The 16390-nt window shown below is 51.6% G+C and overlaps 1 protein-coding gene across 1 annotated transcript in view; it reads right to left on the bottom strand.

Moving 5' to 3' along the window:
- SLC2A1 (solute carrier family 2 member 1) overlaps positions 1–11964 on the bottom strand; it is a 37557-nt gene extending 25593 nt beyond the window's left edge. Inside the window, exon 1 of the mRNA XM_054009323.1 lies at positions 11809–11964. Within this exon, the coding sequence (XP_053865298.1) occupies positions 11809–11826 (18 nt within the window). The 5' untranslated portion in view covers positions 11827–11964. The remainder of the gene's footprint in view (positions 1–11808) is intronic.
- Between the last annotated feature and the right edge of the window lie 4426 nt (positions 11965–16390).

Raw genomic sequence — 16390 nt, 5'->3', positions numbered from 1 at the left:
AAGGAAAGCAAAAGCAGGACTGCGCTTGCAGCCTGGTTCAGCCGAGGCAAACAACAATCTGTGTCAGAGTCTAGTTCACAGTTACTCAGCAAAATCCCTGCATTTATGCAACTGCTCAATGCCTACAGCTACTTGGCAAGTCCTCTCCCAATGCCTCTCTCCCCTGCCTAAGGTTAGGGTAACAAATGGAGGAAGTGAGGGGTGTGGGTAGGGAGTGTCAGCACAGGCTGGTAATTGGACACCTCCATGAATGGCCCATTTAGCCAGGCAGGAAAGTTGCTAGTAGCCCAGCCTGGTGGCTGTACCCAGAAAACTGGGATCCACTTTTCCCAGGCTGGGCTGATCAGTGTTGGAACAGCCATGTGAAATTAAAGCCCCTTTGATTGCTTCACACCCGCTCTCTGAAGCAATGTTGGTGGAGGCAGAGTTTGCTGAAACAGCCGCAGATTTGCCAAATCTCAGTGTGCCTTTGTTGGAGATCCCAAACGTTTAACCTGGGCCACGTGCATCTGATTGGGGGTAGTGGGGCGATGATCCAGCTCCACCCCAACCCCTTTATTGTACAGAGCCAGGACCCAGAGCCTGGTAACCTGGGAAGATTCATTCTGAGAGTCACAATTAACTGCAATTACTTCTCTGCTCAGGAAGGACTTGCAGGGGTCAGACCATGACCGAGCCCTGTGCACAAGACACCGGCTCCTCCTCTGTCTTAACCACAGCAACTCTGCAGAACAGCATCTGCCAATCTTGGCTCCCCAGACACTAGCACATGCCCCCTGCCTGCTTGCATCACCCCTGCTGTCCCGGAATGATCTCTCTGGGCCCTCCTTGAAACTGCCTCCTTCATTGACCCCTCCAGAGACTGATTCAGCAAGCCACCCCACTCAGGTCCCTCAGCCTTTCCCCTCTGCAGCCCGGCTTCGGGAGCCCTTTCCTGTGCAGCTCTTGGCTTAGCCACCTGCCTGGTCTCTGTCCCCTCTCCTCACAGCTCAGTTGGAAGCAAAGCCTCCTTCCCCGGCCAGGTCCCCTGCATTTCCCTGCCCCCTGTTCCGCTATGGATGTGCTGAACCCACTTTTTAATTACCTGACTTTATTACCAGTGGCTGATTTCATTGGCTATCTAGGCTCATACTTGCTACCCAATGAGGTTACCATCTCAAGTTACCCAGCAACAGTAAACATGAGGCCTCAATTAAATCATGAGATCTGCATCCACCAGCAAACGAAGGATGGAGCATGAGAGGCAGCTTATGTGACATGTTTGAATGGCAGCCCAGCATGTCAAGCTTTCCCAGAACCTCCCCCCAGACAGGTAAAATGCAAGTCTCCCAGTCCTCCAAGCACATCTGGCCCTGCATCTGGAGGGTGCTCTCAGCTGGGATGCAACCGATGGGAAGAGGAGTTTGTTCTGTTCTAAGACTCAGGCCCTCCTCGGTCAGGCAGCTTCCCCTGGATCTCAAAGGAACTTAGGACAAAGGAAGGAAACATTGCATGATTGTTGCAGAGCTCCAAGCACCACTTTTTGACACAGGGCCAGTTTCTCCAACTGCACAAAGGAGCCAGGCTCTGGGTGCAAGTGGCCAACCGAGAATTCCCCTGGCAGCAGGGGTATCAGCTAGTGTAAAGATATCAGAGCTGGGTTCTGCCCCCAGCCTGGCACAAGGGGCATGTGAAAGAGTAATTCAGTGGGGAGCGACAGGACTGAGTTCCACCCTGCTACCCCAGTCTACAGCTGATACAAGGTCCATATGCTGCCGGCATAAATTAGAGCAGCTCTAACTCATACAGGAGACAATGCAGGCTGGCTTTCAAAAATCAAGGAGCAGAAGCTGGCATCAAGAGGACCAGTACAAGCTCTAAGGCACACAAGTCCACAAGATAGACATCCCCGGTGGTGCACAATCTGCACAGGGGTGAATACTGTGGCAGTATTAAGGGATGCCATGCCCTACAGCCTGACAAAAAATAATAATAATAATAAATGGAGATATCCCATCTCCTAGAACTGGAAGGGACCCTGAAAGGTCATTGAGTCCAGCCCCCTGCCTTCACTAGCAGGGACCAAGTACTGATTTTGCCCCAGATCCCCAAGTGGCCCCCTCAAGGATTGAACTCACAACTCTGGGTTTAGCAGGCCAATGCTCAAACCACTGAGCTATCCCTCTCCCACCATAAGGGCCAGAGATACTGGGTACTGTGAGAAGTGAATAGCTCTGGGTACAGCTAGTTCTCAAGCCCAGCTGATCAGAGCTCCCCAGGAGCCATCGCCTGCAGCCCAAGCTCATCTCCCCAAACACACTGAGGGACAAGGACCTACACCCAAAGGGCTGGGGGGAGGGGATGAAGAGGACACTGAGCCTACATAGGAAGTCAACCTTTGGGGGTTCTGGACAAAGGTCTCACTTGAGTTGGGTCACCAGCTGCCTGCAGCCCTGCACCAGAGACTGACAAGGAAGGGGTGGCGCATGTGAGCGCACGCACACGCCATTCATGATGCACGGGGCAAGCGTAGAGTGGGATTCAGGCAGAAGCAGAGGTTTTCAGATAGGTTTATAATGATTCCTTTAACTGCTCACTTTGTTCCTGTCTCTCACGGGCGCTTTGCTGAGCTTATGTAGAAAGGGGCCACATCCTGTCTGCACAGGTTCAGAGGGGAAAGAAATCCCCTTCCCCAGCAATACATGCTCCCCCTTCCCACCTCGCACTCCGAGTGCCAGGCATGGCACCCAGCTGCCATGCCTGCTGCCACGCCATGCTCCTGCAGCATGTTCTGATGTACAGCCAGCGCTAGTGCTACTCCCTGAAGTGGTGTGTCCCTTTAAGGGCATGGTACCAACGTAACCCGAGAATGCCAGCAGGCAGAGGCTGAGTGCCCACGCTGTTACCCGCTGCCTCTCTGCTGACAAGAGAGCATTGAGCAGGCAGCTGCGTGCGCGTGACTGCATTTACTGTCTCCTATGTAATAAACTCCCCTTTAAAGAAGGCACAAGGTGGGGCCCATTGTGGTTAATACAGCTGCATCAAGTCCCAGTAAGGATCTGGCCCCATTATGCACAAACCACCATGTGCTCCCACCCACACTGAACTATCACGTGGTAGGATGGCTCCGGGCCTAGCCTTCCTGCCTGGCTAGATTTTTGTACTGCTTTGCTCATTGCCAGTCAAAAGATGTAACGTGCCTTTTTTTGGGTGATACCCGCAGTGATCATGAAACTATTTGCCGTGCACATCCTATGGCTGGGAGCCTGGCTGGCACCCTGGTCCCTCCCCTGCTGAAACCATGGTGCCAGGGGCCAGCAAGCAGAACGGACAGGGAGTGAGGTGAGGGGGGCAGTGGCTCATCCTGGGAGGGGACAATAGGTATTCCCTTGAGGGCTCCAGGAAGCATTATGGACCCCAAGGTTCTCCAGCAGAGCTGGCAATAGGACCCTTTTTGTTTGGGGTGGGGGGTGGCCAGAGATGGGGTTTTTTGCATCTTGTAGGTGGCAAACCTACCTGGGCCCCCAGAGATTCAGCACCATTCCCAAACCTCTCCCCTCCCTTCTCCTGAATCTTGGCTCCTTCCACACAGGGCAAACAACTATTTTACAGCTAAAGCCGTTTAAATGTTGTGGTGGCTGAACTAGATTAAATGCAGTTTGGCTGTTGCAGCTCTGATCCTGCAGGCCTGGAGCCAATGGGAGTTTTGACATGGACTTAAATGGAAGTAGGACCAAGCCCTACAGCGGATGGGGCCAGATTGGACTAATCAAAAGAAATAAGCCATTCCCATTGGCCAGCCCCATGGCATTTCAGCCTTTTTGGGCCATAACTTGGTTTTAACGCAGCTCTTAGACACACTTGTTTGTCCTGTGTGCATGAAGCCTGACTCCAGTCCTGAAAGCTGCTCTCTGTGGATGGATCACAGTGGTCCCTGCCAGCCTTAGCTGTATGGCAGGATCAGGGCCTGTCTTTTTACAACCTTAAGCAGGTCTGGAGGTGGCTGAACAGCTGTGGAGCAGCTCCCTCTGTGCCAGCTCCCTCTCCTTATCAGTGGTTCAATCCAACTCCTAGTTAATCCAATGGGAATCTTTTCCAGCAAACTGGAGCTGGACCAGACTGGTGCTGCAGAGCCTGGCACTTTTCAGCTGCAGATTTCAGAGCTGCACTGAATGAAGCCCCTCAATACCCAGGGCATGGATCAGTATCAGCACAGCACACAGTGGAGCTGCAGCACAGCAAGGCTAACTGGCCCAAGGTCACAGGAAGCAAGTGGCAGGATGTCAATGAGTGGCCTCCTCCCCGGTGCCCCACTGGCCTCAGGGCAGGCTTGAAAGCAGTCCCGCAGTTGGCCCTCCTGAACCCTTCAGTGACCTGAAGGCTTTGTTCCTTCAGTCCGGTTTAACATTGAATCATCTGAATAGGAGAGCTCCAAGTCCCAAATTCAAGTCTACAAAAGTTTCTCTTCCAACTCCAGCCTTCCTGCCTGGGTCCGTTCCCGCATGGCCAGGCCAGACTCTCTTCCTTCTACAGCTGTGGAGTCTGCCCTCTCTGGCTTCCAGGCTCAACCCCATCCCTGGTCAAGGGTCTCCTGCAGGAGCTGCTGACTGCCACCCACAGCTTCCTCTAGTTCTCTTTCTTAAGATTGCATCATTCCCTTTCTGCAGCTTCCTGCTGCTCCTTATAGGGTAATCACCTGACCCCTGGCACAGGTGTGCCTTCTTCCTAACTAGGACTGGCTAGCCCCAGGCTTCTAGCCCTTAAAGGGTCAAGCCATCCTATTGTTACACACATCAGGACCAGATCCCTGAAGTCATGACTCCCTGCCCCATACTCTGTCCAACAGGCAGCACTCCTTTCTGCACAGCTGATTTCCCTTCGTCCCAAGGCTATTTTGCCTAGATTGCTGACAGAGAGGACAGCTTCCCCCTACAAAAGCTACAGTGCGTCATCACTGTGGACGTGAAAAGCAGTGAAAAGCAGCTCGTGTTTGAACATCACCTAACACCACTGTTATAAAAGATTGATCATTTTTTAAAAGGCCAGTAGTCGCGGCCTTATGTAAAGCACACAAATCATTCCCCCTCCCCTTTAAGAAAGGTCCAAGAGGCAGACCCTTCTCCCCTGCTGTCATGGAATCAGCTCCTACCAAACAGAAGGACTTTCCTTCTGCTCAGTGCTGGAGCAGAGCAGTTCACACCAGCCTGAAAGTCTAAGACTATTTCTAATTAGTCATCATGCTTTGCACACCTTGAATGACCAGGCAACAATAAATGGATCTGCAGAATGTTGTACTATGAAACATTACGTCAATAAGATTGCACCACACTGTTTGCATAAAACTAATGATTTGTACAGTGATCTTTTATGGAAGGAGACTGTAGCACAGGTAGGTCCTTGAGGGGTTTAGAGGTCTAGTACAGTCAGGTACTGTACCTGTTCTCACAAGAACTTTACCCCTCATTTAAAAGGAATTTGATCCATACACACTACACTATAAATTCACCTTTCAATGCGCTTTCTCCCATTACATTTGGAATCACACTGATCTGCGTTCTCTTCAGCCAGATGTGCCTTTCCTCTTGCAGGACTGTTTAAATTATCAGTGGCTGAACATCTAACAATCTTACACCATGGCCAAGATTTTCAGAAGTGACTAGCTATCTTAGAGCACCATAAAGGGGCATAGTTTATGGTAAGTGTGTGCTCAGCACTTTGAAAATCAGATCCCCTTTAAGGTATTTCAAGATGGGCATCCAAAAATCACTAGCCACTTTTTTAATTGGGCCATAGCTTAAATATATAATACATGGAGTATGTAAAAGAATTAACACCTTCGATTGTTAAACCTCAAAATTTTAAAGCTCAATTTACTCTTCACTATTTATGTTGCATGTTATGTTTTTACTTTTTGGATTTCTATCTTCTTGGATAGTGAAAATTATCCAGTGAATGTCACTTTTGTTTAGAGACAGTTTCCATTCAATTCCATTCTCAGGTTTTCATGCAGGATTTTGCAACAGTTTAGGTTGCAGTCAAGGCAGAAGAATATATTTGTTTTTTTAAACTTTTCATTAGAATTAAAAACCCCTACAAGATACTAGAAGATTTCTATTGGTTGCCTCTTATGGAAGTCTTGTAGAAGTGAATAGAAAATTAATTTTCTACAGGGTTATTTTAAAACCCATCATAAGATCATATAAAATGATCTGTTACAGAATTCTAAAGGATGGTTCAAAACTCCTATGAAAAGGATTTTGTGCTTTATTAAATTCTGCAGGTATTGAGACTAATTTTTTTATAGAACCAAATGAAGTTTCTACCTAAAATTCTATTGTTTTTGTCTCCAGGCAATTCTTATAGCATTTCCTATAATACAGTCTCCACCAATAAATTTTACAAAACCTAAATTTTGGGTTAAATTTGATCTGTATCTCTTTCAAAGGTTTAATGGTCAGATCAGGCACCCTAAAGGTTATAAGTTTAGCCAAATCTTACCCAGACATCTGGAGTCTGCAAAATTGGGAATGAAATTCCATAAGCACAGCCTCTCCCATGGTATTTTGCCACTTCCTGCTTCATGGACTAGCCTGAACCAGGACGTGTAGAGACTCACAAAGAAGGTACTTTTAAAGGTGTTATTTGTAGCTTTTTTGACTCTCACAAAAGGTTCAATTAGGGCTAAAATTAGTTGAGAGTCTGAATGGACTTGTTTTATCCCAACTGGATCATCCATTATCTCAAATTTAGAGCCACCCAACAAAATCTTCTCCCACTGAGTTAAGACTTAAGTTTGTCTAGTTGATAAACAGGAGTATCCACAGCTGATTGTCTTTCTCTACGGTGGTTTCACTTGTCTTTCCCCTCCATCCTTTTACCTATTCATTCCTCTCACAACTTCATTTAAAAGGGCTGGGCCTACAATTAAGACACAGGAAATAAGGAATTCTTTAGTCCTGGAAGGGAATTACAGGCGTTTCCACCTTTGAAATGACGGCGGATAGAAAGTGTAATGCAATCTGCTCCATAACATGACCCAGTCAGTTGCAGCGTATCCTGTAACATGATCTAAAAGTAGCAGGGCTCTGTCTGAAGGCTACTGATAGCAGGGCTGGAAGGAAGAGGAAGGTTACAGCATTTTGCAAGCAAAGCGGTGGGCCCCGCCCGGCATCAGAGGGTGCTGCATTGCAGCTGTTCAGTGGAGGGTGCATCCGTCAGATAGTCATTATATAAAAACAGTGGTTTAGGATTATCGTGCTTGGTGCTTTGTAAACAGACTAAAACTTGGTCTTGTGATGTACATTAGAAATACAGTCTGAGCTGCAACCCCCTACTCAGGTATGTAATCCTTCCCCCCCCCCCCCCCCCAAGTGGTCCCTCAAGTTCCTGCAAGTCAGGGTTGCACGGTCCTGTCCAGATCATGCTACCTGAGGAAGGTTTCATTGTCAAAGTTACCATGTCCAGGGACTTCCCTCCCCTATCTCTGCCCAGAAAGCATGGGAGCTACTACGCATTAAAAACGCAATCACTGGATCTTAATACAGAGAACGGAGAGGGCCTTGATTGATTAGAGATCTGGCTGGCCCAGAGAGAAGCCGCACCCCGGCAGGAATGCGGTGACTAGCCCTTGCAGCAAGCCCAGGTAAGGGACAGATGCGGAAGAAGGGCAGCCTGGGAACACCTCCCCAGCCGTGCCCCTGTATCCCCGCCGCGGCTCTCCGGCCCCCGGAGCAGGCAGGGATACAGCTGCTGCTGCAGGTTCGAGGCGAGGCTCCCCCGCGGCCCCGCTCGCGCCCCTTCGCCCGCTGAGAGGGGCTCGTCCCCGGCCGCCAATGGGGAGCGAGCTCCGGCGAGGCCCCGCCCCGGGATGCTGGGCTCGCGCTCCCCTTTGGCCTGCATGGCAGGGGCTGGCGCCCCCCCCCCCCCCCCCCGCTCCCAGGCGCGCAGCCGCGGGGCGGCCCCCGCACGCCCGGGACATGCCGGCAGCCTCCCTCCTAATGGAGGCGGGCGGGACGCTGCAGCGCGCCGCGCCAGCCATGAGCAGCCCAGCCCGGGGAAATCCCACCCGAGCCCGCGAAGTACCCGCGAGACAGAACCACCCCCGGCCCGGGCCGCTGGGAAACCCGGGGCACCCCCGGGCCCGAGTGGATGCGGGGCAGCGGGTAACGGGGTGCCCGGCTTAGCGGGTGCTTGCCCCGAGCTCTGGGCGCTACTCGCCCCCAGGTCCTGTCTCGAAACAGTTTGAAATGGACCCCCCCACCCCGAAATGAAAGCAGCATCGAGGGGTTGAAACGATCAGCTAAAGAGAGCAGGAAACATCCCCTAAACACGGAGCGGATCGGGACCAGCCTCAGGGGTTATCTTAGGTGAACCGGCCCCTTGTCCCCCTTTGGGGCTTCTACAGGGAAATGCGACCTACTGCGGAGTTACACCCCCCTGGCCGAGATCCGAATCTGGCGCAGTGTGTTGGGTTTCTGTGGTCAAACGGGCAAAATTCCCTCCGTCCCAGCCGTTCGCCTCCTCCAGGCTCTGCCCGGGAGGTGCTCCCGGCTGTCACGTCCCAGAGCAGCGGTTCCAAACCCACAGCTTGGAGCCCAGGGACGCTCCGCTCCCCACCCCGCCAGCAGCTCTCCTGAGAATGCACACGAGCGCCGCGAACTAAATACGGTAACGCGCCGATCCCAAACACGTTCCAAAGCTAGGGAGAAACGAGGGAATCTGGAGACCGTGTTGCACACAAACTTTACAAGCATCTTGACCCAGAGGAAAAACAAACACAAACCACCCAGACTGCCGGAACAGCATTGCAAAGAGGGGCATTGCTTCTCCTGGGACCTCACTGCGTTGTCACAAGACCGGTTATTTTAAAAGAGATGGAAGGAGAGGGTAGAAGCCTGCTGGACTGAATCCCACGCCCCGGAATCTGGTATCCCCTTTCATTGCACAGTGTGGCCTAAAATCTGCTTTAGGGACCCGACCGTCTAGTATGCAACTTGAATTCATTCATTGCCAGTTGACTCAAGTTACCCAATAGGATTGTAAGTGCTAGTCTACACATTTATCTTCACACAAGAGCTGCCAGATTCACTAACATCATTATTTTAAATCAATTTGGTTAAACTGGTTCAACCCCCTTTGTGGACACTGGTAATTCAATTTAACTCAGACTTACACGGATTTAATTTAAATGAGCAAGAAATCAATTTAAGTTAAATTGATGTAAGCCAGATTTATACCAACAAGAGAGGCTACATAGGGGTTCGCATGGATACTCAATATTTAAACATGCACCGTTATAAACTCAGCCTAGTGCAGCTAGCCCGGCCCCAGACATGGCCCACATGTTCGTTCCATGGCCATGGTTTAGCAGCTGTAATGTGGAGTAGCACCACCCAAATCAGTTACACCAGGGCAACGCAACAGGATGAGCCTGTGAAATGGAAGGTCACCAGGGAAGATGCGAGCAACTGGGGGACGATTTACTCAGTCAGGCGATCCGAGACCCATAGGAAGTCAGATCAGAAGAGACCACACGTTCGAGTCTCAGTCCGAATCCCTCTGTTGCTGGAGTTGGGCAGGGATGGGATTTTTCTGGTTTTTGCTTTGGATCCCCAACCCTTTTCTTCATTATAAACCTACTCCTTTTACCTGTGTAATCACAGACCAATACTTTTGATAATAAGACCCCAAACAAACTGGCTGCGGATTGAAGAGGGGGAAAGAAAAACAAGAACTAACGGGTTAATTAATCTGTTTAGTGTTTAAGAGCTCAGCATTGGATGGTACTAGGTATGGGCCAAGCACAGAACAAAGAGATAGTGTCCCTGCCCTGAAGAGTTTACCTACGGGGCTCTTCCACCAAGCAAATAAAAACAAAGGGGGGGGGGGGGGAAATCCTTTTAACACAGTCCTGCAAATGTACCAAAGAGAGGGAAAGTCAAGCCTGTGTGGGGATTAGATTATAGGAGATTTGAACCCTGATGCGAGGCCCAACTCAAGGGAAAATTTATTAGAAATACACACATACTATTTTTCCCCGTAAGGCCTTACTGTGATTGTATAATTTGTTGGTATCCTTGGCGGAGATCACATTTCACTTTAGAGACCAACAGTTTAACTTTTCTTATCTGAATCAGTTTTAATCTTAAAAGTCCTGTAGCCTTTTAATTCGGAGTCTTTAAACATGGAGTGAAATCCTAGTTCTAGTGAAACACTCGATGGGATATTTGCCATGGACCTCAATGTCTCTGGGACTGGATCCCTGCTCTAGTTCAAACACAAGTTACAGGCAGGAATCACCACCAGGTGAAATTCTCGGCCAGACGAGATGATCAGAATGGTCCGACCCATTAAGTAATGAAACGAAGTAGACCGATCGATCAGGACTGCCAGGCCCACATGTTCAAAAGTACGGAGTCAGGACCCACATGCTTAAAAATCATGAGGTTCCCCCCATAAGAGCTTTGGGGGGTTTATTTGCCTTCTAGTTTCTAAACCTTTAGAGGGGACCTGGTCTCATTCCCAGGCTTTTCTCCATAACAAAGGGTGCTCGGAAAAACCATGTAAAACGGAAGTGGAAATTCTTATTGAAACCCTCGATTCCAGGAGGTAGGGCTTGAAAAAAACCCGACAAGTATCAAGAAAAAAAATCCCCGGGAGTTGGCAACAGGGCAAACCTGCCAGGTGCCCGAAGCACAGCATCCCCTCGGCCCGACTACCTGGAAACGCGGGGGGAGTTTTCTGGGAACGGCCCCGTCCCGACCCGTCAGGCTACAGCCTTCCCCGCTGTGCCAGTGTGAGCTTTGGGGTCACCAGTGCCCGGTGTCCGCCAGGCCAGGCCCGAGTCTAAGGCGTACACAGAAGGACCGGGGTATTTTAAGCAGCTGGACACAGACCGGCTACAGGGCGCGGGCATCCTTCCCACCAAGCACAACGTTTCCACGGACCACCCCCCCCCCCCCAGTCCCTCCCCAAGGCTCCGGAGCGGATCCCCGTCCTAAGCCTGCAACTGGCCCTTTTAACCCACACCTCGGACGTGGCTTGATTCACTTGCGTCTGGGACCCGGCAGGGAATCGCTCCTGGGCCCCCCCAGCCACTGGTCTGTTTCGTTATTTTAAACACACCATCGCCGCTGGAGGCTGAAAATTTTCCACTCCGCACGCTGCTCAGACCGGGATGGGCTGCGCAGTACGTGCAGTACTGCCCCCCCCCGTGCCAGCGCCCCTGCCCGGCAAGGAGGGATGGGGGGGTCCCAGGAGGGAGCCGAGGGGACACAGCCGGGTCCCATCGCTGCCAGCGGGGCACCGGCTAAGGGAGCCAGAAGCAGGTAGCGGCTCCAGCTCACAAGGCTCCAAGGCGGGGGAAGGTCATTTTTGTTTCCCGGTTGTAAAACAGCCGCCCAGGACTCGCCCCCCGGGGATGCTCCATGGGGGGGGGGGGAGATTCAAGCGCTTTCAGCCCCGCCTCGGCCCAAACGGGGTCCGGCCCGAATGGCATTGAGCCCTCTCCCAGCCAGGCCGGGGGGCAAGCGGATGTCCCCGGCAGAGCCGCCCTCTCCCTGGGCGCAGACCAGCCGCCCTGCCCCATACATCCCCGTGCCATGGGGCTCGGCCGCGGCGCGTCCCCGGCCAAAGGCAGACCGCCCAGCGCTGCAGGCGGGAGGATGCGCGGAGCAGAACGCGCCTGGAAAGCAGAGACCTCCCCCGGCCCGCTCGCGCCTCCCCCAAGTCCCGCTTCCCTCCAAAACGGCCGTGCACACGCACCCCCACCCCCGCCGGAAGGTCCCGGAGCCGGGGAAGCTCCCCCGGCCCCGCCGGCCCCCTAGTCACCTTGCTGCCCGACTCCATGGTGCTGCGTCCGCGCGCTCTCTCCAAAGGAAGCTACGCCGCGCCGAGCCCAGCCGGCCCCGCTACCGCCGTGCTCCGGCCCCAGGCGCCGAGCCGCGCCGCGCCGCGTCCCGTGCGCACAGCGAGTCCCCGGGCGGGCTGCTGCCTCTGCCGCGCGCCGCGCTCGGAACGTGCTGTACAAAACCTGCCCTCGCGGCTCATTGACCCGGCTTAAGTGTGTGTCGCGAGCGCCCTCCTGATTGGCTGGCCCGTGAGGGACACGGGGGTGTGTCGAGGGTGTGTGCTTGGCTGAACGGAGGGGGCGGAGACCGGGTCCTGAGTGGCTGGCCCGGCTGTCCGTCATAGCCCCCGGCCCCACGCTCGCTCCGCACGGCAAGGGGCGGGGAGCGGATTTTGTTCCCATTTGTAATGCACCGACTGAGCGAGCTGCAGGCTGCGCGGGCCCGTCTGGGCTCTCTGCCGGCCCCCAGCCCTGATCCCCCAGGAGCTCGCTGCAGAGGCGAGCCTGGAAACACGAGGGCAGCATTGCAATCCCCGAAGCTGTCTCCTTGCCGTGCAGCGTGCTCCTGGCCGGGCCTTCCCCAGCTCTTCACCCGTCCTAGGGGCGCCCGCTTGGCCTTTCGCTGGGAGGCCAGCAGCCTTCGACTGTCCCGGCCGGGCCTGGCCAGAGACAGAGATTGAAAGGTGCTGCGCTCCTCCCATGGACACTCTGTCTCACACACACACGCCACAACCGCCTCATTTATAACAGGGTCCGTCCGGGGCAAAGGAACAGGGCCTGCAATTCATTCCTTGCTCGTACCAAACTCCTCCCTTTGCCATTCACTCAGCCCCTGGCGATGTTGTGCTGGGGGGGGGGGGGGGGGAGAATTGCCAACTTGAAACGGTGTTTTCACACTAGGGTTTCTCCTGTTGTGTTTTCATCCCTCGGTGACTTCGCTGTTGTGAATTTTCGGCCGCTCACGGCACTTGCTGAGCTGAAAGATGGAGCTGGCTCCTCTGCTGAAAGGAGATTTTTGCTCCGTCTGCTGGAGGCTCTCACACCGGACACTGACTCTATTCCACACTTTTCCCCACCCCCTTGCTCCGGGTCCCTTCCCCAGCAGAGGGAAAAGAACGGAGTAAAGTCACCCACTGTTGACTAACAATCAATCTTGCCAGGACCGCAGGTTAAATACTAATATAAGAAAGAGAGACCGCAAAAGAGCTCTTGGGCATGTCGTTTTGATTGGCATTTTGAAATCTGCTACAGTCGGCCTTGTGCGTGACTAGGATCACTGGGTAAACATGAGAAATGAATTTTAATTTCCTGTGGAAATGTTTTAGCTCTGTAAAAAGTGAATACTAGCAAATTGATAAACGCGAGGACAAAACAAAGTGATGGCATCAACGCGCTTTCTTATAACTGTAAAGCATTAAAAAAAAACACAACAGGAACCTGCATCTACTATAGTCGTGACCACGGATAAAGGTGGCAGTGAATTGCCAGATCTCATCAGATCTCTGACAGCAGTCCGCACCAGATGAAGGGGCAATAAACGCCATAGTGGGCAATTTCTTCCTAATCCTAACCCCTCTTATACAAACAATTGTTTATCCTTTCTAATTGTTTATCCTTTCTAAACATTGTGTGCGTTTTTAAACCTCGCTAATATAAATCTGGAGACATTCTACTACCCCGTCATCCCTTTCAATGGAGAGAGATCCCCACTGGATTGCTTACCACATGCTGAACCTGTACATCAGGGCAGAGAAGACTAAAATCCAGAATTTCCAGTTCCCAGGAATTTTTGTCATTTTTGAATTTTGTTTCGGGTGGATTCATGCAGAAAACAGATTTTTCTAAACTTCTCAGAACTGAGGATTCCAAAAATTTCATTTAGGAAACATGGAAACATGTTGTTTCCAAAACACTTTTCATCCTAGCAACTAAGTGATCTTGACATGATTGATGCCAGTGTTTCACTGCTGCCCCTATCTAAATAGCAGTCACGAAACTGACAAGAATCATATCAATTTCACTCCAAGAGATTCCAGGATCTGCGCAGCCCTGCCATGCAGACTGCCTCAGTGCTGTGGACCCCAGAGCTTCCAAATTCCCTGGCCAGCTGGCTCCCCACTCTGCCTGGCTCCCGCATCCTGGAGGAGAAAGACCACATGGTGGAGCGGCCCCGGAGCAGATGACCATGGGGTCCCCAGCCCTGGGGCTGACTGCATGGTGGCAGTCTGGAGCCACAGATCCTTGAAAGCCCTGAGGTCTTCAGAAGCCCACTAGGTGCCCCGGCTCAGAACCAGGCAGATTTCTATCCACACCCTGCCTGCGGGTTGACTAAATAGTTTTGTAAAATATTTCAGGTTTGACAAATCAGCATTTTCTAATGCAAATTTCTGACCACTTCTATGCAGGACCCTGTTATTCTCCATGCTAATCAACCAGATCTTTGCCATTGTCTGCAATGGGTGTAGGCTCAGCCCCTTGGAGTGCCTTCTAGCTGATCAGGTCACATGAGACGCAGACTCTGAAATATCTGCCTTTTGCATCTGGGCATCTTGAGCCAGATTACTTTAAAATCTTGGGCCAGCAAATCTTTGTGAAACACGAGGAAGAGAGGGAGGGAGAGGAGACCTTTTCACAGTGTGTATGTGACAGGATGCATGTACACTGACTCCTCCCTTTTTCAACAATCCATGGACCTGCCTGTCTCTTGCATGGACGTAAAAGGTGTGTGTGGGGGGGTGGAGTATTGATCTGGGGATTACCCTCATGGCACAAAGAGATGACAATCTTTGTTTGTTTCCTTGGGAAACCCTGCATTTCTTCCCTTTAAAGGAAGGTGGTAGGAGATAATCATGGAGAAGTGCTGACGGAGGGATAGGGGCTTTGTAAATACAGAGGCAATAATCCCCCTTTGTGCTGAGTAAGGCTGGTCCATCAGTGTTTACAGGGGGATTTAAGGGATATTTGCTAGTCCAATCCTTTGAGTGGGTGGGTAGACAAGCTATTAATAATGATGTAGAATGCATACCTTTCTAACTGCTAGTCCAGGTGTGCAGAGACACCAGCCAGATTTTTCAGTGTCAGTTGGTATATGTGCAATATGGGAGGGATTCGATATTCCATTTGACAAAACAAAATCTGGGCTTTTCCCTCTCTTTTTGGATTCAGTGCTGGTGAAAGGTGTTAGCCTGGCAGTGCTGGAAACTGGACTCCTCTGTCCACACAACAGGGACAGGAGCACTGCAAGCTTGTCTCACTATGCCACCCCCCACCACCCCTTATTCTGATCTGGAAGGGTCGCTACTGGAGGTGAGAGGAGGTTTCCATGCAGGGCCGGCTTTAGGCCAATTCCACTAATTCTCCCGAATCGGGCCCCGCGCCTGAGAGGGCCCCGCGCCCAGTGGCAGGGCCACTGGGGTGGGGGCAAGTGGCCGAGAATCCCTTCCCTGGCTAGAGGCTCCTTTTTAATTTTTACTCACCTGGCAGCGCTCCGGGTCTTCAGCAGCACTTCAGCGGCAGGTCCTTCACTCGCTCTGGGTCTTTGGCAGCCCTTCGGCAGCAGGTCCTTCAGTGCCACCAAAGACCCGGAGCGAGTGAAGGACAAACCGCCGAAGACTACGAGTGCCGCCCGGTGAGTACAAGCCCCACATGTTTTTTTACGTGGTTTTTTTTTTTTTTTCCAGTCATCCCTGCCGGGGCCCCGTCAAAACTGTTCGAATCGGGCCCTGCACTTCCTAAAGCCGGCTCTGTTTCCATGATTCACTCATCTTGACCTTTCTGCTGAGATTGGTAACAAGAGGGCCAATTTTGATCGTTTCTATGACACAGATCCTTGAGATGAGCTACCTTTCTAAGGAGCTACACTCAAAGAAGCCAAGTCAGCAAAACACTAGCTAAATACAGCTGGAGCAGTGTGGGCTAATGGGTGGAGTAATGGACTAGGATACAGGAGAGCCAGGTGCTACTCTGGGCTCTGCTACTAGCCTGCTGGGGGACCCAGGCAAGTCATCTCACCTCTCCGTGCCTCGGTTTCCCCACAATGATATCGACCTCCTTTGTATAGTACTTTGAGCTCTACTGATGAAAAGAGTTAGGCATTATTATTATTAAGTTCATGCTCAGAGTTAAACACACGCATATGTGGTTAGATAAACTGGGGCCAGTGTCTGCAATTTATTTCACATATGCAACATAAAAGCTTTCAGATTTCAGCCTCTAAAGTTGAACTATGAACGTGGGTCATTTTTCGATCACTGACCTAGAAGTGGAAGGCTCAGTTTGCCAGTAGCAGTCCTATGATCCATTCAGTTGCCCTGAGCCTGACCATCTCTAATGAATTACCAGCTAACATTTATGTAGTACATTGCTTATAAAGATATACACCGGACAGGACCCAGCAGAGAAGGCGGCTTTGGTCACCAGGTGTATATCCTCTTGCAGGCAGACTGGTTATTCATGCTCCCATGTAGTGACTTAGCGGATGCAAACATATGTAAATAAGAAAGAATGAATCACTAACTCTTATCAGAATGTGTCTGGACTCATCTAGTGAGCAATATGTAAACT

This window comes from Malaclemys terrapin, chromosome 19 (genome assembly GCF_027887155.1).
Source record: "Malaclemys terrapin pileata isolate rMalTer1 chromosome 19, rMalTer1.hap1, whole genome shotgun sequence".
NCBI lineage: Eukaryota > Metazoa > Chordata > Testudines > Emydidae > Malaclemys > Malaclemys terrapin.
This window is presented reverse-complemented; position numbering and strand designations above follow the sequence as displayed.